The sequence below is a fragment of the Dendrobates tinctorius genome, unplaced genomic scaffold, assembly GCF_039654945.1.
Source record: "Dendrobates tinctorius isolate UK_male_01 unplaced genomic scaffold, ASM3965494v1 ptg000045l, whole genome shotgun sequence".
Classification (NCBI taxonomy): Eukaryota; Metazoa; Chordata; class Amphibia; order Anura; family Dendrobatidae; genus Dendrobates; species Dendrobates tinctorius.
The window spans coordinates 9235430-9262885 of NW_027361713.1; the positions used below are offsets into that span (position 1 = coordinate 9235430).

At 43.6% G+C, this 27456-nt stretch overlaps 1 protein-coding gene across 4 annotated transcripts in view; it reads left to right on the top strand.

Moving 5' to 3' along the window:
* CUNH3orf52 (chromosome unknown C3orf52 homolog) overlaps positions 1-27456 on the top strand; it is a 98117-nt gene that overhangs the window by 36109 nt on the left and 34552 nt on the right. For all 4 annotated transcript variants that reach the window (XR_012232235.1, XM_073575608.1, XM_073575609.1 and 1 more), the window contains one exon: positions 25045-25150. Coding sequence is in view for 3 of the 4 variants with exons in the window: in XM_073575608.1 (XP_073431709.1) it covers positions 25045-25150 (106 nt within the window). In the remaining variant the exon portion in view is untranslated. The remainder of the gene's footprint in view (positions 1-25044; positions 25151-27456) is intronic.

The following is a 27456-nucleotide window of genomic DNA, read 5'->3' on the forward strand; positions in this document are numbered from 1 at the left end:
CCACGGACATGTAAGGGCATGACACACCAGTTATTGGCCAATCTCATGTGCCAGAGCCTCACGTGTCCCTCTAGTAAGCCGGACTCGGAACGCGGGGCATGACGGAGTCTCGTTCGTTAACGGAATTAAGCTTGCAATGTGTGCATCTTTTCTGTAGCTGGCATGGTTGAGGTTGCCCGTGTTGAGTCAAATTACGCCGTAGGCTCCACTCCTGGTGGTGCCCTTCTGGACATTCCTTTAAGGTTCAGCTTTGCAACCATACTGCCCACGTAAAACAAACACTTTGCCTTCATGAACGCTGTTTGGAGGGTCATGACTCGTGGGAATAATGCCGCCCAATCTGTTAACCTGCTAGAGAGATCCTTCGTTGCTCCCAAGCATGACATCACACTCCCTAGGAGGAAGGTAATGCCACTGTGGCGACCGTACTCCTGGGGGCGACACAAGTGCACTGATGCCCAGCCACTGCTCAATGAATCTGCTGGTACATTGACCCAGACCACTACATTCCCCTCGCATGCTACACGGCCTGAATCTGACCCTGATGAAACTCAGGTTACCCTTCCCATATACAGTTCCATCTTACACGGTGACAAAGAGGAAGCTGCAGATGAAAGTGCAGGTTCGGCCCACCCGCCATCAGACACACCACCGTACTATCAGGGGCCCTGTGCCAGTGCCGTCGCCAACGAGTGGGCCCCCCCTGCTTGCTCAGGATCACAGCACTTGCAAGGTTGAAATACTGTGCAGTGAGATGGAAGATGGGGACGACGAGGAGTCCAGACTAGTACAGGGATTCCCTAGCGAGGAGACTTATTTGATTGTTTTCAATGTTGGGACAGCAATTTTTGGGGAGCACTATACTCTGGAGAATGATAGATGGGGCCCACCATACACTGGAACATTCCAAAGGTGGACATCAGACACTGGAGCAGCATTTACAGGGCCCATTATACACTAGAGCATTAGAAATGGGGCCCATTATGTTTGGAGCATTATTTGGGCCCATAAGACAGTGGAGCTTCATCCATGGGGACCAACATATACTGTAGTATTATGTGGAGCTCATCATATACTGTTTCAAACATTATATGGGACCAATGATTCTGTATGGAAAAATAGATGGGCCTCGTCATGAGATGTAAAAAGTGAAGTATTTTTCATTGTACTGTACCGCTATTTCTCTGCCGTATCGGAGCATGATGAGTTGTGGTATGTGTTAAAGGGGCGCTCTTTCGCCCAGGGCACATGAAAACCTGGAGCCAGCCCTACCCCCCCACAACTTTAGCCAAATAACCCCCATTTTTCAGTGCGTAACTTGTATTATGAAGTTAATTAAGGTTGACAAGCTTAAGTAAGAAGAATTGATGCTTTTGGCATCCAAATGAGCACTGTAGGTGTGTTTCCTGTCCTCCTCTCACTGCCGACTTTTATTCCCCATTGACTTACATAGGGTTTCGTGTTTCGGGACGACCCCGACTTTTCCCTATAATCGGCCGATCTTGCTCGACCCGACTTTTGGAAAAGTCGGGTTTCACGAAACGAAACTCGACCCTAAAAAACCAAAAGTCGCTCAACTCTAGTAAGCACGATATGGCACTTTGATCTGCACCGTCACTTTATTTAGAAAGGAAGGCACAGCCCCACTGGCAGGCGTCTCCATACATATTGATTTTTGTGTAGCCTTATCTGCAGTCTCTGCACTTTGCATTTAGATATATGTATATACATTGAGTATTTATGGGAATCAAAGAGACATGCTTTTTGTACACATGGGGAGAGGGCATGACATTGGCATTTTTTTGCCTTCCTTCTTTTTAGGAACATTTCCTATGGTGCACTTCACTTGTGCCTCGGCTATGAATTAGTTCTGGGGAATCTGTTTTTTGTCTCCCAAACACTGATTAATTCATCTACTATTACTATGATTTTGTGGTTTTATGTAATGTCTAATAAAAGGATTTTTTAATCTTATTCTTTTTCATGTTTATTTATATTGGGCGGTATGCTCTTCCTATGTGTGAATTCTGTATTATGCTTAGAGTGGCCCATCCCCTTTGGGGACTATGGAAATTGATAGTTACCCATAGTATCAGATATATCAAACTATAAATTAAAGATGTCTTTGCTGCAGTTTTTTGGGAATACAATTAGCCATTCTACTGTAGTTTCACATTGTCATGATCCAGACTGGGTTTTGGTCTTGTCTCTCCTTTCCCAGTCTGGTCATGTTTGGGTTAACTTTCTCTTCCTCGTTCCTGTGTCAGGTCGGCTATATCTCTGCACAGGATCCTGCAGTCAGTGTCACTTATATTTCCTGCCTACGGTATGGGTAGCTGGCTCTGGACAGCCCATGGTTTGTCCTTCTGCATTTAGCTGACTTTGCTTGTGTCTGTGTACTCCTACCCTGCCCGGCCCTTCTCTGTGTGTCCCTGTGTATTTGGATTCCCCGGTACTCGACTTGGCTTTGGTTCTGACCTGATTCTGTGTCTACCTTCTGATAGCTCTTCTACTGACCGGCACTGACCTATTTGCGCTCCTCTGACTCTGTTTGTAATTCCCCTTTGTACTTCAATACTCTCTGGTATCGACCCAATTTGCTGACTATTCTGCAGCCACCTGGTGGTAGCTTCACTGCAGTTCTGTAGTTCTGCTCTGTGCAGGACTTCTGTTCATTCTCCACTCTGCTGCCATCTAGTCACGTTTGCACTACTCTGCAGCTACCTGCAGTGTCATTATAACTGACCATAGACAGTTTTTTTTTTTACTTCCTTTTTCCTTTTTGCTATGGATCCGCTTCGTACCCTTGCGGATCAGAAGTCAAATTTGACTCAAATGATGCAGGGTTTGTCTGTGGAACATAGACCTCTGGCAACTTCCCATAATTAACTCCAGAGGGAACTTACTGAGATGGTAAAGTCTGTTCATGGTTCTATGACACAATTAACCTGTGAGCACTCGGACTCCATAGATGTCTCTTTACATTCTCCTGAACCTACCGTCAGGCTCCCACTCCCAGATATTTTCTCTGGGGAAAAATAGAAGTTCTGTACATTCAGAAAGATGAGAGTCAACGGGTGGGGATAATCATTTCTTTACTCCGGGAGAGTCCTCAAACTTGGGCTTTTTCTTTACCTGTGACTACCCCTGAACGTGTGTCTGAGGATAAGTTCTTTGAGGATTTAGGACTGATTTACGATGAACCAGACCAGGTCAGGGTGGCAGAGGACATGATCATGGGTCTCTCCTAGGATAAACTCACTGCTGAATGGTATTGTTTGGAGTTTAGATGGTGGTCCACCGAAATGTCTTGGGACGTTAACATGTCCATTCAGGAGAGGACTGTCAGATCATCTTAAGGACGTTCTGGCTCTCCATCCGCCACCCAGCTCCTTGGAGAAGGCCATGACAGGCCATTCATATGGATCGTAGGTTGCGGGAGAGAGGAGTAATCCAGCGAGATGATCCTATACATCTTGCTAAATCCAAAGTGATGCCCTATACGGAACCTATGGAGGTTGGGGTCACTAACCCCAAGGAGAAGAATAGGAAGTGATGACATAAAGGGAGGTTATGTTTTTACTGTAGAAGTCCGGGACATTGGAAAAAGGACTGCTCCTCTTGTCCACTGACTAACAAGCTGCCGAGTCTGAGTGATTGTCGAGGAGGTCACCCAGACTCTCAGGTACCTTTTTTGTTATTCCAAAAGATTTTGTTACAAGTGGAACATTGGTGTGGGGATTACTACACACCCACTTCAGCTTTTGTGGACTGTGGGTCGTCCATTAACTTCATTGACTCAAGTCTGGTATCCAGGAGTAAGATAGGGACAGTTAGGTTTGAGACCCCAATACATATCATTGCCATTGATAAGACACCGCTGGTGAAAAATCTTGTTAAATTTGTCTGTGAAGAGTTTCTCCTCAAGGTGGGTTCCTTGCATCAGGAACGAATTTCATGTTATGTTCTGGATAATCTTCCAGCGGGACTGGTGTTGGGATTCCGCTGGTTACAATTGCATAGTCCTGTTATTGACTGGGAATCTTGGGATATTGTGAAATGGGGTCCTAATTGTTCAAATGGTTGTCTTTCAGCTGTGCTGATGGTATCTGTTAATCTGGAGGGTAATCCAGAGTATCTGAAAGATTTTCAAGACGTGTTTTAAGAAAGAGGTGTCACGCCGTTCTTTCTGTGCCTGGTTGTCGGTGTGACAATGCATGTCTTTGTTTTAAACCCTTGCTCCTTTCCCCCTAATTGAGCTGGGATACTTGTTAGGGCTGGCGGAATGCACCAAATTATAAAATAATAGTAGGTGCGTTCGCAGCCCAGGGTCCACCGTGCAGAGGTGGTACACTGCTGCTAGATAATGGCGGATGCTCAATATGGCGGTATAATGGCGGAACACACGCGGGTTAAACGTCACCCGGTGTGCACAGGGCGAACTCTGTTGCTTCACAGAGATGCCGAACTGCTATACAAAAATACAGAGCCTGTTCAAGCTCACAGAGCTCGGTGAGATGAACGCTCAGTATATGGTCACAGGACTTGGGCCCAAGGACACAAGGCCAGCGTCCCTCTAGACCAACTGAGCGTGCGGCGTCGCAACCGCAAACGCCGCTAACTGAGGTTGACTGCAGCGGAGCGACAGTGACTGCCGCGGTACGATAGTGCCCTATAGTAGGCGACACCATCGGACGCTAGTGCTGTGGACTGATGTGCACTGTGGCCTATAGCTTAGCCACTGACTGGCGCTGACTCTAATACTGATACCCTAACCACACACGTAATATCCAAGGGAGGGGAATCTTAAGTCATTCACCGGGTACATGCATCCTTCATCATCCACACACATAGCAACTAGAGTCTACACTAGCCCATGGAAGAGCATCCATGCTAGTCTTTTATAGCCGAGACCTTCCAGAACCTTCCAGATCCCCCTGATGGACCAATCAGAACTGGAGAAGGACCTGAGCATGTGACTCCCGATCTCCAATGGGGAATCGTCCCATAAGCATGCTCAGTGGAGCGACGGAAGGACTTAGATTCTGGAGTCTTTTGCTTCTGGCCAGGGTGCATTGTCATACCTGAACCAGAGGTGGCAGCAGCAACCGATCCCATGCTGCTGGTCTGGGCAGAGCGCCGGGACCGACGAGACCGCTGAGCAGGCTCCACTGCGGCAGAAGGAGCATGGGAGACCACTGAGTGCAAGGCTCTGGATTCCTGCTGTGCAGTGGCAGGAACCCGACGCCTAACAATACTGTTGACTGTTACCTGTATGGAGCTTGCTCAGTTCCCTGCTATGCTGCGACGCCGTGCATGTGTTAGGTCTTTGCTCTGCTGCATGACCTTTCGCATGTGCGGTCCCTGGTTGCCGCTGTGGAAGCTGTCCACGAGTTGCAAGGTCATTTGCAGCTGGTGCATTACTTTCTGGGTGTGCAGCCGCTGCCTGGTGCCCTGAGCCTCAGTTCCTGCACTGATTGTGCTGTAATAATTTCTGTTTGTGCTTAGGGCATTTGCAGCCACACCTCCTGTGCTTTTATCAGGGTTAGTGTGTGTACTTGAAATGCTGTCCCCAGCCTATTGCTGAGAGGCAGCTTCTATATAAACTTCCCCCTTCCCTGCTGGGCGTGGTCAGAGCTATTCTGAGTTCCTCAACCTTGCCATGTGTGTTTTGGGTCTGTGTCCCTGGACCTCTCCTGTCTATGTTTTGGTACCAAAGTCCCTGCCTTGATTCCTGCTTCTGCAAATAAAGAAGTTTCAGGGCGCTTCCTTTAGGCTGAGTTCACACGTGGCTTTTTCCGCGGCGGTTTTAACCGCGCAATTTTGCCGCGAAAACGCGAAAAATAAGCATCCCATGCATTCCTATGGGATTCCGCAATGCTGTGCTAATGCTGCGGTTTTTACCGCGGCGGAATCGCTTCGCGGTAAAAACCGCAGCATGCTCATTAATTTGCGGAATCGCGGCGATCCCGCACCCATAGGAATGCATTGTTCCGCTTACTTCCCGCATGTGGCTGTGCACACCATGCGGAAAGTTTGCAGAACATTTGCGGATGGTACCCACGGTCCGGAGGAGAGGAGACTGTCCTCCGGGCTTTGGGTACCATATCCCTGTAAAAAATAGAATTTAAAAATAAAAAATATTGTTATTCTCACCCTCCGACGTCCCGCGCAGCCTTCCCGCTTCTCTTCACGCTCTCGTTCCCAGTAGTCCTTTGCGAAAATGCCCGCGATGGCGTCCGTTCTCGCGGGATCGCGAAGTCTCGCGGTCATTCGCGCGACGTCATCGCGAATTACCGCGAGACGTCGCGATCCCGCGAGAACTGACGTCATCGCGGGCATTTTCACAAAGGATTACTGGGAATGGATGCGCGGGATGTCGGAGGGTAAGAATAACAATTTATATTTTTTTTTTTTTACATTCTATCTTTTACTATTGATGCCGCATAGTCGGCCTCAGTAGTAAAAAGTTGGTCACACTTGTCAAACACTATGTTTGACGAGTGTGACCAACCTGTCAAGCAGTTCTCCAAGCGATGCTACAGATCGCTTGGAGAACGCTAGCATTTTGCAAGCTAATTACGCTTGCAAAATGCTAGTTTTTCCGCGGGAAAATCGCGGGAATTTAAAATGCGATTTTCCCGCGGACTGGAATTCCGGAATTCTCCCGGTAATTTCCGTGAGAGTTCCGGTACGTGTGCACTTAGCCTTAGAGGATCCTTAACCCAATTTGGAGCAAGAAGGTTATATAGCCAAATAACTGAGTATCTCTGATGTTAAATCAGATGATATTTTATTGGCTAAGTAAAATGCAAAATTTTATAAAATACAATAAAAACATTAAAACATTTTTTGTTATAAAAAACACAACGCGTTTAGGCCAGGTAGGCCTTCATCAGGTGTATAAAAAATTTTGTTGTAAGCTATTTATACCCCATTTTCATTGCTAATGGGTGTGGCTATAATAACGCTATCTATCAAACTCTTTAGCAGTTAAAGTACGTATATTGTAACTTCATCCCCAATAAAAGAATGTTGTGCACGTATATTATATAACATCATCCCTCCTTCAGGGTTAAAACAGTTTATCTGTAAATTTTAGGCAATCAGACATGTCCATGTACATGTACCACAAAAAAAAGAGAAAAAAAAAAACTTCATATGCCTGATTAAACACCTCACTTCTCTTGGTGCATGCGGTCAGGTGGTAAACTAGAAGAACTGCAGGTACTAAAGATCATAAATAAATAACAAAAAGTTTATTTTAAAAAAAATCATCAAAAATGTTTTAAAAAAAATTCAAAAAATTTTTGAAAAGAAAAAACAAGGCAAAGGGGGAATCTATTGATTGATCTATACGAGATCAGAGATCTCATTCAGTCCATCAGGGTACACTGAAAAGTCTGTATATCCAATAGGACTCTTTGGCATTAAGAACTGCTTTTCTGTTTCTCGTTGCTGCAGGTATTTGTTCTATTGGCGTGACCTTTATACATTCAATGTATTTGTTATGCATAAGAGTGATGTGCTTAGTTAAACTTTTGTTTTAAAAATCCTATTTTCACATTATGTCTATGACCATTCATATGATTTCATAGTGACTGTGTAGTGCGGCCGACATATAAAAGTCCACACACACAGGTCACCACATGCACAACAAAATCAGAACCACAGGTTAATTCTTGGGTAAAATTGTATGTGGTATTGCTGTTTTTTATATTTACATTTTTCTTACCATGATCTATAATTTTACAACAGTCACAACGTAGTTGTCATGATCCATGCTGGATCAGGACTGATAAAAAGCACAGGTAACCTTTTTTTTCTTAAGCTGTGCTTAAGTTTGGTTTTTGCCCCCGGTGGCCATTAGGATTATTGCACTGTGGTGTTGTTTGTTCTAAGTCTGCCCCCCGGTGGTGGTGAGCATCATTGCACTCTGGTTTCTTTAGTTAAGTGCACATGATTATAATGCAGGTGTGATTCTGCATTCTGGTGGTGGACTCTGTTGCCAGGAGCAAGTGCAACAGAGTAAAGCTAAGTGGTGTTTCCCTGTTTGGTTTTTCCTTAGTGTGCATTAGTACAGCGGTGGGGCCAGTGCCTGCGCCACCCAGCTCCCTAGCAAGGGATAGGTGTAGGGTGTGCTAGGGCGATAAGTTCCTGATCGGCGCTCGGTGCGGAACCGGCATGGGGAACGTTAGGAGTGTTAGGGACACTGACTCAGGGGAGTGCAGAAGGTCTCCACGTCACCGTTCCCTAGAGCAGGGCCCACCGTTGTAACTGTTTTCCCTTGTGTTCCCCTTTATTATTTAAATTCGTCCTGCTGGAGGTGGTGTATTCAGTTACACGTGTAATTCTGAAATTCGCCTGCTGGAGGTGGTGTATCCAGCTGCACGTTATATTATTTAAATTCGCCCTATTGGAGGCGGTGTATTCAGGGTCACGTGTGTCAAAGAAATTTGCCCTGCTGGAGGCGGTGTGTCCAGTTACACGTAACCATGACATTATCACCAACCAATAACTTTTTTTTTTTCTGCTGAGCCATGGACCCAGTTCAGACCATTGCCCAAATGCTGCAGACCCTTACTGAGGAGATTAGGGGGCTGCGCGGTGAGTTGGTGCAGCAACTGCAGTAGTTGCTGGGCTTTGGGGGCTTGGTTCAGAGACAGGCTCAGCAAGAACCCAAGATATCCCTTCCTGACAGATTTTCTGGAGGGAGAGATCAATTCTTGGTGTTTCAACAAGCCTGCAAATTATATTTCAGGCTGCGCCCTCGTTCATCAGGGAGTGAAGAGCAACGGGTGAGAATCATTATGTCCCTCCTTAAAGGGGATCCCCAATCCTGGGCCTTCTCCATACCGGATGATTCTCCATCATTAGAGTCCAAGGATGAGTTTTTTGCGGCTTTGGCGCTTGTGTATGGGGATCCTGATGGCGTCGCCCTGGCGGAATCCCAAATCCGTAGGTGTAAACAGGGAGCCCGGGTTGCTGAGGAGTAGTGCTCAGAGTTTAGGAGAGGGGCCACTAACACTCAGTGGAATGACCCTGCACTTAGGAGTCAATTTGTACAAGGTTTGTCTCCAAAGTTGCAGGATACTCTGGTACAGTATGCCGCCCCCAGGTCGCTGGAGGCCACCATGTCCCTTGCCATCCAGGTGGATAGACGCCTTAGGGAAAGACATATGCAAAAAGTTCCCCCTGATGTCCTCCCTAGGGAGGAGGACCCACCAGTGCGGACGGAGGAACTCAGACAGCCCGGTGTTGTTGATACAAAAAAGGGGGTGTCTGCGGCTCGTCGTGGTGGGGGGTATGCTTTTCCTGCGGGAAGCCTGGCCATTTTATGAGAGCCTGCCCAGTTCATGCCAAGTCTCCAGACGAACCTATGCAAGTAGGAGGAGCTAGTTTGTATTCGGAGCTGCCTACGGTTCGGGGAGTTGTGTCTGCATGTTTGTACTGTGGACAGACTGGTCATGTCCTGAAGGCTTGCCCATTGCACGCCAAATTATCTGTGCCATCTGAGAAGCCGCATTCCCCTGGTCGTTTGGAGGGAGGCGACCAGGGAGTATATATTTCCTCCATTTTGCCCTCCCAAGGTACCATGTCAGCAGAGGTCTTGGCTGGCGGGGTACCGGAGGTGATACAGGTGCTTGTGGACAGCGGAGCAGGAGTCAGTCTGGTGGATGCTTGCTTTGCCCAGACTCATGGTCTGAGGTGTAGGACGCTAGCCCTGCCTATTAGTGTCCAGGCCATAAACACTGTTCCACTAAGTCAGGGGAGCTTGACCCAAGTCGTAGAGAATATCCATCTGCGTATAGGACATCATGAGGAATCCTTGTCATGCTATATCTTGGAGGGAATGCCAGTACCTATTGTTTTAGGCCTTCCTTGGCTGAAAAGACACAACCAGGTAAGACTGGCGGGCGAGGGAAGTAGTCAGTTGGGGGCACTCGTGTGAGGGCTGCTGCCTAAGAACTACTGTCTCAGCCGTCTCTCTTCAACGGACCCCTTCCTCTCCGGTGAGAGCAGCAGAGTAGGGGCAAGTCTCAACCCTCGCCATTGGCCAACCCTGGGAGGCGCAGACCTCGTGGTGGAAGAGGTTGGAGGGGGGTGTACCCCTTGGTGAAGTGCGGGAGTGTGAGTGTGGTGACACAGGGGGACGCCTCTGTTGTCAATCCCAGAAAGAGTTCTCCAAGTGGTGACAAACGAACAAGTGGCAGCAAACGTTCAGGTCCGGACCTGTGTGTGAACGAGCATGTATGGGTGGCCACCAAAAAACATCCAGTGGAAGTGTGTTGTGGAGTGTTACCAGCTCATACCAAACATACGCATACACAACTCGTTCCCCAGGTCAGCGCTTCGGAGATGTGTGGTGCCTCCAGAAACGATGCCAATACCAGCGGGCTCGTTTGTGATCAACCTGATGTGCAGGTAGTTGCTTGGGTGAACCCTGGGTCTGGGCGTCCCCGCTGTAGGTGGTTCCCTGATGAGGAGTGGTCTTGAGGGTCCAGAGGCCCCTCATTAAGGGGAGGGTACTGTCATGATCCATGCTGAATCAGGACTGACAAAAAGCACAGGTAACCTTTTTTTTCCTTAAGCTGTGCATAAGTTTGGTTTTTGCCCCCGGTGGCCATTAGGATTATTGCACTGTGGTGTTGTTTGTTCTAAGTTTGCCCCCGGTGGTGGTGAGCGTCATTGCACTCCGGTTTCTTTAGTTAAGTGCACATGATTATAATGCAGGTGTGATTGCTCTGGCTCTGCTATAAAAGAGTCACAGGTTGTTAGGAGTCAGATTTCTGCAGTTACTATGCAGTAATCCAGACCCTCACATTCTGCAGTCTCCTGCTCATTATCTACTGCAGAGGAGATTGCAGAAGAGATTGCCATGCAGCAAATCTCTCCTGAGGCTAAGTCCTTCATTCCATCCTCTGAGCATGCTCATGGGACGATCTCCCATTGGAGTTCGGGAGTCATGTGCTCAGGTCCTGCTCCAGATCTCATTGGTCCATCTCGGAGATCTGGAGGCTTCCGGAAGGTCCCGTCTGCTATTAAAAGTGCGCATGGCTGTTCCGCCATGCGCTAGTATAGTCATACTTGCTGCTGTGTGAATGTTGATGGATGCATGATCTGGTGAATGACTCATTTGAAACCCCTACCCTTGGATATTACGTGTGTGTGAGGGATTGAGTTATTACCAGTACCAGCGCGAGCGCGCTATTGCTCCATAGGCACAGCTGCTAGCGTCCGACATTGCGCTTGCGCCATAGTGGTGTCATTGAGCGGCAGTATCCATGCCGCGCTGCGCTAGCAGCCCACTTGAGCGTTCGCGGCTGCGACGCTATACTCTGTCACTAACGGTAGGTCTAGAAGGACTTAGTACCGCCATCTTGGGCTACTCCTGTGACCGTTTACCGTTTTTGTGTATTCTACCTGAAGCCTGTGACACAAACAGGTTCAGTGTTTTGTATCTTTTGTTGCGGCTCCTCTGTATGTGAACAGAGCCCATCCTGCACACTCTGGGTGAAGTTTAACCTGTGCATAATCGCCATATTGTCTCTGCCACCATCTAGCAGCAGTTATATCACCTATTGCATGGTGTACCCCAAGCGATGAACGCACATTATTATTATTTTTATTTAGTGTGTTCCGCCGTTCCTAACACAGGTGTTGCAATCAGTGTTGGTGATAGTGTTCATTTCAACCATCCTTGGTGGAGGAAGGAGCTGGAGAGCGTTCCTTGCAGCACTGTCTTAGCCCTTGTGTGGAAGGAGTCATAGGGGATTTCCTTGTAGCTCTGACAGAGCTTGGTGGCAGCGATTCAGGAGGAAAGCTGCATTCTGGTGGTGGACTCTGTTGCCAGGAGCAAGTGCAACAGAGTAAAAAAAGTGGTGTTTCCCTGTTTGTGTTTTTCCTTAGTGTGTATTAGTACAGCGGTGGGGCCAGTGCCTGTGCCACCCAGCTCCCTAACAAGGGATAGGTGTAGGGTGTGCTAGGGTGACAGGTTCCTGATCGGCGCCCGGTGCGGAACCGGCATAGGGAATGTTAGAAGTGTTAGGGACACTAACTCAGGGGAGTGCAGGAGGTCTCCACGTCACAAAGGACAGTATCACGTGCCGCGTCTTGTTGTTTTAGTTACCGGCCTGCGGGTCGCGTCACACAGGACGGGTCATCGTGACAGTAGTTTTCCACATTTAAAAATTCATTTTTTCTCATTTTTTGGACAAATGGCATATTTATTGGTATTGTTTTTCTTGGGGAGGTGTAAATAATTAGGTGCTATATAATTTTTAATTGTTCTACCTCTTCTAAATACAATATTAGGTCTTTTTGGGATCAGAGTATTGAGTCTCCTCAGTAAGTACCAATATTTTTTAACAATACAGTGGATGGATCGGTGGCTTCTATTGTAGGTGGTAATGAAGCTATATTTCCACTTTGCTGTGCTGTCCATAGCATCATGTTTTGAGGAATATATCCAAAGTATTAGGCCTACTAGTAATGGCACTTCAAAACATCCAAAAATATCCAAAGAGACAAAAGAAGTAATGCCATAAAAAATATAATTTTTTATTAAAGCATAATAGCCAAACAATAAAAACACAATAAAATGAGATTCTGGTCCAAAAAACCCAACAAGATAAGTACATAAGTATGAATCAGATATAAAATTGTACGAGTGGGAAATACAAGATTTCTAATCTCTCAATATAACATCTCAATATAGCATCATAATGACTGTTTTAAGACCTTCCTACATAGTTCATACTCTCCTCTCTGCACAGCAAGAGTAAATATAACAATACTGCACACATATAATGTTTCAGCTGCACCTGATTAGTGTCTGCACAGTGCTATATATCCCATGTAATGGCCATAACCTATATGCCTGTGCAGATAAGGGTATAAGGTAACTAGTGTGAAAAAGTATGCAGGTGTATTACAGATGTAGAGGGTGTGCGCTGTAGTCACACTGATGAAGCCCAATAGGTCAAAGTACACATATGGCAGAGTATATATCCATGGTACCAACAGCAGTGCCAGCAATGGCAAGTTTTGGCGCTGCATGAAATAACTCTCATCAACACACTGCCAGATATGACACTATAGTGTTCTGAGTAGCAAGCTGAATGCAAAGAGGTACACATAGTGCAGAGTGCATGAAGGTAATATACAACCTTGTTGGGCACTGTCCCCGATGCGCGTTTCGCCACAGCTTCGTCCAAGGGGGTAAGGTATGGTATATTTACTCTTGCTGTGCAGAGAGGAGAGTATGAACTATGTAGGAAGGTCTTAAAACAGTCATTATGATGTTATATTGAGAGATTAGAAATCTTGTATCTCCCACTGGTACAATTGTATATCTGATTCATACTTATATACTTACCTTGTTGGGTTTTTTTGGACCAAAATCTCCTTTTATTGTGTTTTTTTATTGTTTGGCTATTATGCTTTAATAAAAATTATATATTTTATGGCATTACTTCTTTTGTCTTTGGATATTTTTGGATGTTTTGACGAATGTTTTTTCAAACAATCATCCTGTATGAGAGTAAGATTGCGCTAATATGCAGCATGTACTAATGGTTTTGGATACCTCTTTTCTTTAAACCTGGAAAGTAAAACCTGTGATTGTTGTATGTAATCTGTATTGGACATACAGTTGCGTCTAATATGATGAAATTGACTGGATGGAATATTTGTCTTCCATTTAGAGTTGTGTGAACTAAAAAAATCCAAATAGCCATAAGTGTCAACTGGTTTAAAATGAGTTTGGCTTTTGACTTGATTATCCTCATGGTATAGTTCTAAATCTAGGAAGATGATACTTTCCTTGGAAATATTTGCAGTGAATGAGAGCCCCCAATTGTTGCTGTTGAGTTCTTCAACAAAGAGGGACGCCTCCTGTTCCGTACCACACCAGATGCGGAACAGATCATCTATAAAACGTCGATAATATTTGATATTATTACTGTATTTGTGGGATCCAATCGGCGATAAGGACTCGAACCTCCCCATAATCAAGTTTGCAAAACTTGGGGCTGCCAGAGTTCCCATCGCGGCCCCGAACTGCGGTAAATACAATGTGTTCTGGGACATGAAGAGATTGTGTTCTAGAATGAATTTTAAACCATTTAATAAAAAGGTCTTTTGTTTAAAGGGAATGGAGGGGACCCTGGAAAGATAAAAATCAACTGCATCCAGACCCAGCATGTGCTCAATATTAGAGTACAAGGCTGATACATCAAGGGTTAAAAAGAGATATTCATTGTCCCAGATAAGATCTCTGGTTTCTAGGATCAATTGTGTTGAATCTCTCAAATAGGAAGGCAATGTGATGACATGGCATTGTAGATAAAAATCAATGAAGTGAGACAATGTATTTGTGAGTGACCCTATCCCTGAGATGATAGGATGTCCTGGAGGATTTTTTGTATATTAATAAATTTTAGGCAGGTGATAGAATATGGCTTGATTAGGGCAAGTATTGATGAGAAAATGCTTCTCTTTTTTATTTATTATTTTGTCTCTATATGCTTCATTGATGAGCAAAGAGTACTCCTTTTTCAAATTCTTTTGAGGGATCATTGGAGATCACTTTGTAGTATTTGGTATCTGATAGGATATTTTTTGTCTGTTTAATATAATCATCCACATTCTGCAGTACTACTCCCCCTCCTTTATCTGCTTGTCTTATAACAATTTTGTTATTAGTTTGTAACCGTTTGCGTGCCTCTCTATCCTTTCTCGTCAAATTATTAATATTATCACAATTTTTATTGATATCCTCAAACTCCTCCATCACTAAAGAATAAAAGGTTCCTACATGGTGACCTTTATGATGTAATGGATAAAACTGTGATGTTGGAGCTACATCTTGATGTTTATATGGGTCACATTCAGCGATTTTGGAATCCTCTTTTTTATTATTTGTTTATTGTTCTGAATTTTAAAATGTCTGTTTCTAGTCAATTTGCGAATGAATTTATTAAGATCCAAAAAGAGATGGAATTCACTTGCTTTTTGGGAAGGACAGAAATTTAACCCTTTGCTGAGTAAGGATGTTTCATCTTTGTCAAGAACATGACTAGATAGGTTAAATATCTTTACGGTCTGGGCATTTTTTTGGACGGGCTTAGACTGGTTGCGTAGTCTAATTCTTCTCCCTCCTCGTGTTCCTTTGCTCGTTCTTTTCTTTTTAAAGGAACCGTATTTGTTAGAGGATGAAAATAATTTGTTATGGTGTTTGACCGAGAGTTGGGAGGATGAAATGTTGTTGGGAGGATGAAATGTTATAATTTTTTCTGATGGCTTGGGAGGCAAGGGGCGTGTGGGTCCAAGTCCTAAAAAAGAAATATGAGAAGCCGTGCTGGCAATAGAAGATGGAGAACCAGAGGAGGCAGAGGTGGGAGATGAAATGGAATTGTTAAGAGGAATGACTGTAGTATGTGATGATGATTGATATGATTGATCATAGGTGGAAAGCACACTGTGGTTAATGGGAGAGATGCAGCCAAGCATCGGCTGTAAAGTAGGTAGTTGTTCAATGTGCTGTGAGTGATGGGATGTGACGGAGGGTGGAGATGGATTGGGAACTGGGAGTGAGGTGAGAGATGTGTTGCTGTGAATGGTTAGTGCTGAGGTATGGGAAGCTGCTGTCTTGAGGCCGTCATCTGGTGGTCTCGATGTGGCTACAGGGTTCAGAGGGAGCTGATGGTGGCAGGAGAGTGTTGTTGGAAGATGGACCCAAAATGATATTCGTATTGGAGGTCTGCCTGGCTTGAGGTAATGACCGATAGAAGGTAAGTGAGGGATTGTTAGTCTGGGGATTCAAATTGACTATGGGCTGGTTCCCATTGCCTTTCTGTGAAGAGCTTTTGGAAACAGAGGTATTTGGTTGACTAAAATTCCTGTGATCAAATCTGAATCTTTTCAGTGTGGTGTGATCTACCAGTCTTGATTTATTATATAATGAATGATCTCTGGTGTGGATGTTTTTATTTTTAAATTTATTTGGATCATTATTTTGATCACGTTTAAATTTCTGAGCTTTCTTTTCAACTAGGTTTATTTCATATTTCTGTAACCTAGCTATGACTTTAGCATTGATTTCTTTGTATAAGGGTGACGAGGCAAATTGCGCTAGATCTTGTATACACGTGTGACATAATAAAGTAGCAGAATTTGCCAGGTCTCTGCGTTTTTTAATTAGCATTTTTATTAACCCTTCTGAACAGGTGTAGAGGTGTTTCCTCCACATTTCAGTGAATTGTGCGCCATTTGAAAAAGTCGATGGTATACCTATCTGTAGCACCTTCGGTATTTGTTTATGAGTAATACAAAGATCTAAAAATTCAGCATCTATTTGATTTCTAATTTCAGATTTCATATTTGATTTCAACCTTGAAAAAAGATCCATAATAACAGTATGTGAATCAGTCTGCTTATTATGGGATATATCACTCCTTATGTCCAAGTGGTCGGGCACCACATGATCGAACAGGGAAGCAATAAGTCCTTTCCTTATTTCAGTTCTGGAGGAATAATATTCCATCTTTATTAGACCTGCTGCTCTCCACATTTCTTAAATGGTTCTCCTCACTTCTGATGGTCTGTTCAAGATCAATCAGCTGGTGCTGTGTGAATAAGGTCCTGGGAAAGAGAGGAGAAGGGGGGGAAAAAAGGAGAGCGCTATCTAAGCGTAGTGGATGAGTCAATTCAGTTTGGTGAGAAAAATACAACTTCAAACTTGGTCACCTGGTTTGGGTGTGTAAGGAGCCACAACACTGGGAAAAGTTTGCAAACAAGGGTGATCCTTCCACCGGTATGCTGCACGTCCGTAATAGCATGGAGATAATTTTCCTTTCCCAGAAACAAATTTTCCTCCACGTGATATTGCAAATAAAGAAGTTTCAGGGCGCTTCCTTCAGAGGATCCTTAACCCAATTTGGAGGAAGAAGGTTATATAGCCAAATAACTGAGTGTCTCTGATGTTAAATCAGATGATATTTTATTGGCTAAGTAAAATGCAAAATTTTATAAAAGACAATAAAAACATTAAAACATTTTTTGTTATAAAAAACACAACGCGTTTCGGCCAGGTAGGCCTTCATCAGGTGTATAAAAAATAATTTTGTTGTAAGCTATTTATACCCCATTTTCATTGCTAATGGGTGTGGTTATAATAACTGAGGAACCAATCACTAATTATCAAACTCTTTAGCATTTAAAGAACGTATATTGTAACTTCATCCCCAATAAAAGAGTATTGTGCACGCATATTATATAACATCATCCCTCCTTCAGGGTTAAAACAGTATATCTGTAAATTTTAGGCAATCAGACATATCATTGTACATGTTCCACAAAAAAAAAGAGAAAAAAAACAAACTGTTCATATGCCTGATTAAACACCTCACTTCTCTTGGTGCATGCGGTCAGGCGGTAAACTAGAAGCACTGCAGGTACTAAAGATCATAAATAAATAAATAACAAAAAATATATTTTAAAAAACCATCAAAAAATGCTTAAAAAAAATTCAAAAATGTTTTAAAAAAAAAAATTTTTTTTTTCCTTTTTCAAAGAAATTTAAAAAAAAAGAAAAACAAGACAAAGGGGAATATATTGATTGATCTATACAAGATCAGAGATCTCATTCAGTCCATCAGGGTACAGACTGCCAAGTCTGTATATCTAATAGGACTCTTTGGCATTAAGAACTGCTTTTCTGTTTCTCGTTGCTGCAAGTATTTGTTCTATTGGCGTGACTTTTATACATTCAAAGTTTTTGTTATGTATAAAAGTGATGTGCTTATATAAACTTTGTTTTAAAAACCCTATTTTCACATTATTATTATTATTCAAATTATTTTCACATTATTATACCTCCCCTGCTTTTATCAGGGTTAGTGTGTGTACTTGAAATGCTGTCCCCAGCCTATTGCTGAGGGGCAGCTTGTATATAAACTTCCCCTTCCCTGCTGGGTGTAGCCAGAGCTACTGAGTTCCTGAACCTTGGCATGTGTTTTGTGTCTGTGTCCCTGGACCTCTCCTGTCTTTGTTTTGGTACCAGAGTCCCTGCCTTGATTCCTGCTTTGTCCTGTTCCTGTGCCCTGCCCTGGAGGTTGTATATCCAGGCCTGAATCCTTGATCCTCTACCTGACCCTGTCTGAACAGTGTCTGCTATGTTATGTTTCTGGAATCCCTCTGTGTCTGGAGCCTCGCACCTAATGACTTTGAGTCTTTTGTATCCGGTGTTCCTGCTGAGGATCTACTACTCTATGCTCTGACTACCATGCGGTGCTAGCTCCATGTAGACCCAGCAATGTTGCAGTTCTAGCACCATCACGCTTGAGTTCCTTCCTAGGTCTGATGCAGCTTGTCGACTGCAGTCTGGAACCTAATGACGCTGCCTGGTGCTTGGAGCCTGATGACCGTAATGGTGTCTTTAGGTCGAGTCAGATATCCGAAACCGAATGACTCCTGTCTGCCGGTGAACCTGATGTCCTGATCCTGATGTCCTGATGTCCTGTGAGTGACCCTGATGTCCAACCTGTGTCCTGAAGTCCTTATGTACCCTTATGTCCTGCCTGCGTCCCGATGTCCAGCCTATGTGTGCCTCGGTGATCCGTTGGTACCTTGGGGTCCTCTGGGTGGTACCCTTCTGGGAGGTGTGGAATCGGGAGCCTGGCATAGTCATGTTTGGTTTATGTACTGTACTGTGAGACTTTACTTTAGTAAACTTTATGTTCTTTTTTCCTGAAGTTGTGCAGTGTAATCAAGTCCTACATGTCTTTTCCTTGTCCACATGCTCATCTGCCACAGAATCCCTGTTGCTGCCATTCCCTAGTTTGGGTAGGCTCGGGTTCCCCTCTGTGGTATATGTGGTATAGAGGGTCCATATCGCATCCTCGGGGGACGTGCTCCCCACGCCATCATGGTCGGTCGCGTGGGGGCGTTTATGGGCTGGGCTGCGTCTGCGACTGCAGTTTTATCATGACAGTGGCTGAGGTATTGCCACCCCATCGCCCCTATGATTGTACTATTAATCTTATTCCAGGTGCTAAATTGCCCAAGGCCCGATTGTACAATCTTTCTGGTCCGGAACATACAGCTATGAAAAATTATGTCTCTGAAAGTTTACGCAAAGGTCGTAGCTGTCCCTCTGTCTCTCCGTAGGCCAGTAGGCCACTGGATTCTTTTTTGTTAAAGAAAGATGGTGGTTTACGCCCTTGCTTCAGTTTTCGGGAGCTAAAAAAAATTACTTTGAGAATTACTTCCCCTCTCCCGCTTATTACAGATCTTTACAACCAATTATCTGGGGTTAAGTGGTTTTCCAAGTTGGATCTCAGGGGAGCATATAATCTTATCCATATTCAGGAGGAGAATGAGTGGAAAATGGTGTTTCTCACCTCTGAGAGTTTGTTTGAAAATTTGGTCATGCCCTTTGGTCTCACTAACGCATCTGCAGTTTTTCAAAATTTCATTAATGATGTGTTTTCTGACTTCATTGGGTGCTTTATGGTAGTTTATCTTGATGAAATTCTGGTATTTTCATCTGACAAAGAATCTCACATGGGTCGTTTATGTGCAGTTCTTCATAGGTTACGGGAGAATTCTCTGTTTGCTAAACCCGAGAAGTGTTTGTTTTGTGTCCAAGATCTGTCCTTTCTGGGGTTCATCCTTTCTGCCAATAGGGTTCGTATGGACCCTGGAAAGGTACAGGCCATTCTTGATTGGGTATTACCCAGAAACCTCAAGGGTCTTTAGCGTTTTTTGATTTTTGCCAATTATTATTATTATCGTAAATTTATTAAGGGGTTTTCTCAGGTGGTTAAGCCTCTCACAGATCTCACTCGTAAGGGGGCTAATCTTAAAAACTGGTCGTCTCCAGCAGTTGAAGCCTTTTCTACATTTAAAAAATAGTTTGTCTGCCCCTGTGTTGGTCCAGCCCGATCCGTCTGAACCATTTATTGTAAAGGTGGATGCATTGGAGGTGGGAATGGTTTCAGGGACCCATCACATTGATTACTTAAGACCTTGTGCCTTTTTCTCCAAGAAAATTAGAGAGAAATTACGATGTTGATAAACGGGAGTTATTGGCCATAAAATTGGCTTTTGACGAATGGTGGCATTTTTTGGAAGAGGCTATTTATCGGATCACGGTGATTATGGACCACAAGAACCTGTCGTACATTGAGTTTGCCAAATGTTTGATTCCTAGACAGGCAAGGTGATCACTTTTTCTTTGATGTTTTTACTTTTCTATCACCTTTTCATCTGGTTCCAAGAATGTCAAGGCTGATGCCTTATCTCGCAGCTTAGATCTGATATCACCTCCCTCATCCATTCTTCATCACAGGGGGGGTCGTTGCTGGGGTATCCTCTGAATTGGAGCTTGAAATTCATGATGCTCAGTCTCTTGCTCCTCTGTCATTGCCTGATAACAAGCTCTTCATTCCAGTTCAGTATCGGTTGAGGGTGCTCTGGAAGTTCAATGAATCTGCTCTCAGTGGGCACCCGGGAGTCTCGGTCACCCAGAGAGCTATTGCTAGACTGTTTTGGTGGTCCTCCATGTCTTCTGACATCGCTGTTTGTGTCTGCTTGTGATACATGTGCTTGTGCTAAAGCTTCCCATAACTGGGCGGCCAGGGAATTGGTGCCATTGCCAGTTCCGGATAGACCTTGGACTCACTTGTCCATGGATTTTATCACTGATCTCCCTCCTTCCAATGGCAAAACAGTGGTCTGGGTAGTGGTGGACAGATTTAGGGAAACAGGTAGTCCTGCCAAAGGAACAAAATGCGTCTAACGCTGAAACATTATCTAAGTTGTTTATTGAGCATGTTGTGTGGTTGCTTGGCATGCCTCTGAATTTGGTGTCTGACAAAGGGGTGCAATTCGTGTCCAAATTTTGGAGGGAGCTTTGCAAGAGATTGGGTATTAGTTTGACCTTCTCCTCTGCCTACCATCCTGAGACCAACGGTCAGACGGAGAGGACCAACCAGTCACTAGAACAGATTTTGCGGTGTCTTGCTATGTCCCAGCAGGACGATTGGTGTTCCTCATTGCCAGTGCCTGAGTTCGCATTTAATAATCGAGTTAATCAGTCCACTGGCATCTCTCCGTTTTTCTGTAACTACAGTTTTCACCCCCATTTTGGTGAGTTTTCCAGGCTGGATTGGGGTGTCCAGGGGCTGATTCAGCAGTTCAATGGATCGGGGAGGTTTGGAGGGAGGTCGGTCCAGAAGAACATTGGGGTGGCTCAGAGCAAACAGAAACATTTTGCTGATAAACAACGATTTTTAGGACCTAAATTTCTGGTAGGAGATAAAGTGTTGTTTACCAAGAACATACGTCTCAAACTTCCCTCTGTTAAGCTGGGTTCAAAGTTTATTGGTCCTTACGAGATCATTGAGGTTCTCAACCCAGTTGCCGTTTGCTTGCATTTGCCTCAGTCACTTTGTGTCCCCGATGTGTTCCATATGTCTCTTCTTAAATCATTTGTACCTTCATCTGCTGAGTCTCCACCCCTCTCCACCTCCTGTTTCTGTGGATGGACAAACTGAGTGTGGGGTTGAACGTATCGTAGACTCTCTGATGGTTCACGGTTCGCTTCAGTACTTGGTACACTGGAGGGGTTGCGATCCTGGGGATCGATCTTGGGCTTTCCGTTGCGATCAGTCAATGCTGATCGGTTGGTTCGGGCCATTAATGCATGTTGTCCTGGGAAGCCTTTGGGTCCGGTGGACCCCCTTGAAAGGAGGGTGCTGTCATGATCCAGACTGAGTTTTGGTCTTGCCTCTCCTTTCCCGATCTGGTCATGTCAAGGGTCAACTTTCTCTGCCTCGCTCCTGTGTCAGGTCGGCTATATCTCTGCACTGCATCCTGCATATCTGTGATCAGAGGACTTAATCGCTTCTATGGGTTCAAGCTCCAGGATTTTCGGCCTTGAGAAACCACAGAAATGTAATGTCAACCTGAACTATTAATACAACATAGTCGTGTTTGGTGTCTATGATGGTGAAAGTATGCTCAGAAATAAAGTGGTAATATTACTTCACTAGGCGGCTCCTGTAAGAAAATATGATATAAATTAAAGATGTCTTTGCTGAAGTTTTTGGGGAATACAATTAGCCATTCTACTGTAGCTTCACATTGTCATGATCCAGACTCAGTTTTGGTCTTGTCTTTCCTTTCCTGGTCTGGTCATGTCCGGGTTTAACTTTCTCTGCCTCGTTCCTGTGTCAGGTCGGCTATATCTCTGCACAGCATCATGCAGGCAGTGTCACTTATATTTCGTGCCTACGGTATGTGTAGCTGGCTCTGCACAGCCCATGGTTTGTTCTTCTGCATTTTGCTGACTTTGCTTGTGTCTGTGTACTTCTACCCTGTAAGTCCCTTCTCTGTGTGTCCCTGTGTAATTGGATTCCCCGATACTCGACTCGGCTTTGGCTCTGACCTGATTCTGTGTCTACCTTCTGATAGCTCTTCTATTGACCGGCACTGACCTATTTGCGCTCCTCTGACTCTGTTTGTATTTCCCCTTTGTACTTCACTACTCTCTGGTATCGACCCGACTTGCTGACTATTCTGCAGCCACCTGGTTGTAGCTTCGCTGCAGTTCTGTAATTCTGCTCTGTGCAGGACTTCTGTTCATTCTTCACTCTGCTGCCATCTAGTAGGGTTTGCACTACTCGGCAGCTACCTGCAGGGCTGCAGCATGACATTCATGACCAGGAGGAGCTGTCAGGTGTGGGGATGGATTAGAACCTTTTCAATGTTTAATCCAGAAAAATGCATTATACGGTCCAGGAGAGACAGCGCGCATTGTACATTTGTCCAAATTTCTGAGGCAATTCCTCTGGCAGAGTCTTATAAATCCAAATCCTTAAGACGTTTCTGTATTTTATCACTTTTGTTTTATACTGTTTTAGCTTTTATGTATATCTTTTTATTATTTCATCTTTTTGTTACTTTTTAGCACTTTTTTCAGTCACATCCATGTCATGTGAGCATCAAGTGGCCGATATTAGTGACCGACACCATTTCGAAATGCCTCACATTTTATTTTGGCCATAGAGCGAATTGAAAATATACAGTGGGGAAAAAAAGTACTTAGTCAGTCAGCAATAGTGCAAGTTCCACCACTTAAAAAGATGAGAGGCGTCTGTAATTTACATCATAGGTAGACCTCAACTATGGGAGACAAACTGAGAAAAAAAAATCCAGAAAATCACATTGTCTGTTTTTTTTTTCATTTTATTTGCATATTATGGTGGAAAATAAGTATTTGGTCAGAAACAAAATTTCATCTCAATACTTTGTGATATATCCTTTGTTGGCAATGACAGAGGTCAAACGTTTTCTGTAAGTCTTCACAAGGTTGCCACACACTGTTGTTGGTATGTTGGCCCATTCCTCCATGCAGATCTCCTCTAGAGCAGTGATGTTTTTGGCTTTTCGCTTGGCAACACGGACTTTCAACTCCCTCCAAAGGTTTTCTATAGGGTTGAGATCTGGAGACTGGCTAGGCCACTCCAGGACCTTGAAATGCTTCTTACGAAGCCACTCCTTCGTTGCCCTGGCGGTGTGCTTTGGATCATTGTCATGTTGAAAGACCCAGCCACGTTTCATCTTCAATGCCCTTGCTGATGGAAGGAGGTTTGCACTCAAAATCTCACGATACATGGCCCCATTCATTCTTTCATGTACCCGGATCAGTCGTCCTGGCCCCTTTGCAGAGAAACAGCCCCAAAGCATGATGTTTCCACCACCATGCTTTACAGTAGGTATGGTGTTTGATGGATGCAACTCAGTATTCTTTTTCCTCCAAACACGACAAGTTGTGTTTCTACCAAACAGTTCCAGTTTGGTTTCATCAGACCATAGGACATTCTCCCAAAACTCCTCTGGATCATCCAAATGCTCTCTAGCAAACTTCAGACGGGCCCGGACATGTACAGGCTTAAGCAGTGGGACACGTCTGGCACTGCAGGATCTGAGTCCATGGTGGCGTAGTGTGTTACTTATGGTAGGCCTTGTTACATTGGTCCCAGCTCTCTGCAGTTCATTCACTAGGTCCCCCCGCGTGGTTCTGGGATTTTTGCTCACCGTTCTTGTGATCATTCTGACCCCACGGGGTGGGATTTTGCGTGGAGCACCAGATCGAGGGAGATTATCAGTGGTCTTGTATGTCTTCCATTTTCTAATTATTGCTCCCACAGTTGATTTCTTCACTCCAAGCTGGTTGGCTATTGCAGATTCAGTCTTCCCAGCCTGGTGCAGGGCTACAATTTTGTTTCTGGTGTCCTTTGACAGCTCTTTGGTCTTCACCATAGTGGAGTTTGGAGTCAGACTGTTTGAGGGTGTGCACAGGTGTCTTTTTATACTGATAACAAGTTTAAACAGGTGCCATTACTACAGGTAATGAGTGGAGGAAAGAGGAGACTCTTAAAGAAGAAGTTACAGGTCTGTGAGAGCCAGAAATCTTGATTGCTTGTTTCTGACCAAATACTTATTTTCCACCATAATATGCAAATAAAATGAAAAAAAACAGACAATGTGATTTTCTGGATTTTTTTTTCTCAGTTTGTCTCCCATAGTTGAGGTCTACCTATGATGTAAATTACAGACGCCTCTCATCTTTTTAAGTGGTGGAACTTGCACTATTGCTGACTGACTAAATACTTTTTTTCCCACTGTAATAATTGCTTGGCAGGCAACAGCTTTTACATGGCACAATGGAAAAGAGAGTTACTTGTTTTCCTTGCTAGTTTTCATACTTGAGTATGCCCTACCAATGATGATGATTTCTGTATGCAATCCCACATTTGCATTTTCCATTAGTAATAACTTTAGGAACATTTGTTGAAGCTGGATAGAAGTGTTAATTCCTTCAGCAATTGGTAGTATTCACACTGGTTTGCATAGATCTCCTCAGGCTGCAGAATTGCAGCGGTGTGCCACTACCACCCCTTTTGAACTATAAATAATAAAGTTATTTAGGGTGATTCTCTCTATTACAATTAATACTATTTTTTTTTCTCTTAGAACAATGTGGAAAACGTGCAGTGGTTTAAGAATCCAAAGTTCTGGATAGTTATGATATTTTTATTGCTCGCACTTGTAACAATTAGCAGCCTGATAATATATTCAAGTAAGTAAAACTATAGCATACCTACATGTAGGCTATGTGCACACGTTGCAGATTCTGCTGCGGATCCGCTGCAGATTTGGCCCTGCGGATCCGCAGCAGATCTGCAAGTGATGTACAGTACCATTTTAGCCTATTTAACCCCTTTACCCCCAAGGATGGTTTGCACATTCATGACCGGGCCAATTTTTACAATTCTTACCACTGTCCCTTTATGAGGTAATAACTCTGAAACGCTTCCATGGATCCCACTGATTCTGACACTGTTTTCTTGTGACACATTGTACTTCATGTTAGTGGTAAAATTTCAATCATATAACTTGCGTTTATTTGTGAAAAAGCAGAAATTTTGCAAAAATTTTGAAAATATCGCAGTTTTCCAAATTTGAATTTTTATACCCTTAAATCACAGAGATATGGCAGACAAAAAACTTAATAAGTAACATTTCCCTCATGTTTACTTTACATCAGCAACATTTTGGAACCAAAAATTTTTTTGTTAGGAAGTTACAAGGGTTAAAAGTTGACCAGCGATTTCTCATTTTTGCAACACCATTTTATTCTCACGGACCACATCACATTTGAAGTCACTTTGAGGGGTCTATATGATAGAAAATACCCAAAAGTGACACCATTCTAAAAACTGCACCCCTCAAGGTGCTCAAAACCACATTCAAGAACTTTATTAATCCTTCAGGTGCTTCACAGGAATTTTTTGAATGTTTAAAAAAAATAAACATTTAACTTTTTTTCACAAAAAAATTACTTCAGGTCCAATTTTTTTTTATTTTACCAAGGGTAACAGGAGAAATTGGACTGCAAAAGTTATTGTGCAATTTGTCCTGAGTACACTGATAAATGATATGTGGGGGGGAACCACAGTTTCGGCACATGGCAGAGCACAGAAGGGAAGGAGCGCCGTTTGACTTTTGCAATGCAAAATTGGTTGGAATTCAGATCAGACACCATGTCACGTTTGGAGAGCCCCTGATGTGCCTAAACAGTGGAAACTCCCCACAAGTGACCCCATTTTGAAAACTAGACCCCCCCAAGGAACTTATCTAGATGTGTGGTGAGAACTTTGAACCCCCAAGGGCTTCACAGAAGTCTATAACGTACAGCTGTACAATTAAAAAGTCATATTTTTTTCTCAAAAATGATGTTTTCACCCTCAATATTTATTTTTCCAAGGGTAACAGGACCCCAAAAGTTATTGTGCAATTTGTCCTGAGTACGCTGATACCCCATACGTGGGGGTAAACCACTATTTGTGTGCATGGCAGAGCTCGGAAGGGAAACAGAGCCATTTGACTTTTATGGCTGGAATTGAGATCAGACGCAATGTCGCGTTTAGAAAGCACCTGATGTGCCTAAACAGTTGAAACCACCCACAAATGACACCAATTTGGAAACTAGACCCCCCAAGGAACTTATCTATTTGTGTGAAAAGGAGATGAATCCAGCGAGCCAAGTTTGAAGTACGTAAAAAATCTTTTTCTTTATTTCAAACGTAGATTAAAAATATTTATCCATAGCAGCATATTATGAATATAGGCAGAGATGGGAAAAATTACTGCTGTAAAGCGCACGGCAAGACGCGTTTCGGCTAAACCTTTATCATTGCCATAATACACATTGCTATTTTTCTGGGATATAAGAAGGAAAAGATCCTAAGATAGGTGGTGCTATAGTTGATTAAGCGTTAATAGATCACACTTGTGAGCATCCACCGATAAGATTAACTATTTAAAAACAAGTGATAACCCTAACTGAAGCTAATACGCTAGCAGTAATTTTTCCATACATTTTACAAATATTTTACAATACATGATATAACACAATATATATACAGAGATTTTTTTTTTTTTTTTTCCATATTATCCTTCACAATACTTCCAGAATATAATTTTTACTCAAAAAAAAAAAAAAAAAAATGTATATATTTATGAACTTCAGACAGAGCAGGTTATAATTGTTAGCATAAGAATCATAATTTTAGGATTTTTAATATATTCTAATTAAATCTTGTCTATTATTTAAGCCTATTGGCATCCTACTTTCCAAGGTCAAAATCCAAGCGGATTCTCTGTTAAGTAGTTTACGTTTTCTATCGCCCCCTCTGGTAGACTGTGTTACTAACTCTATTGCTTTAAACCTGAAGCTATCAAAATTGCCTGAATGATGTTGTGAAAAATGCCTGGAGACCGCTGATGGATTGAAGCTGGAGGGGTTAATAGCATCAGAGATGTGTCTTCTAATTCTTTTCCTCAGTTTTCCCGTTGTACAACCTATATACTGTTTACAACATA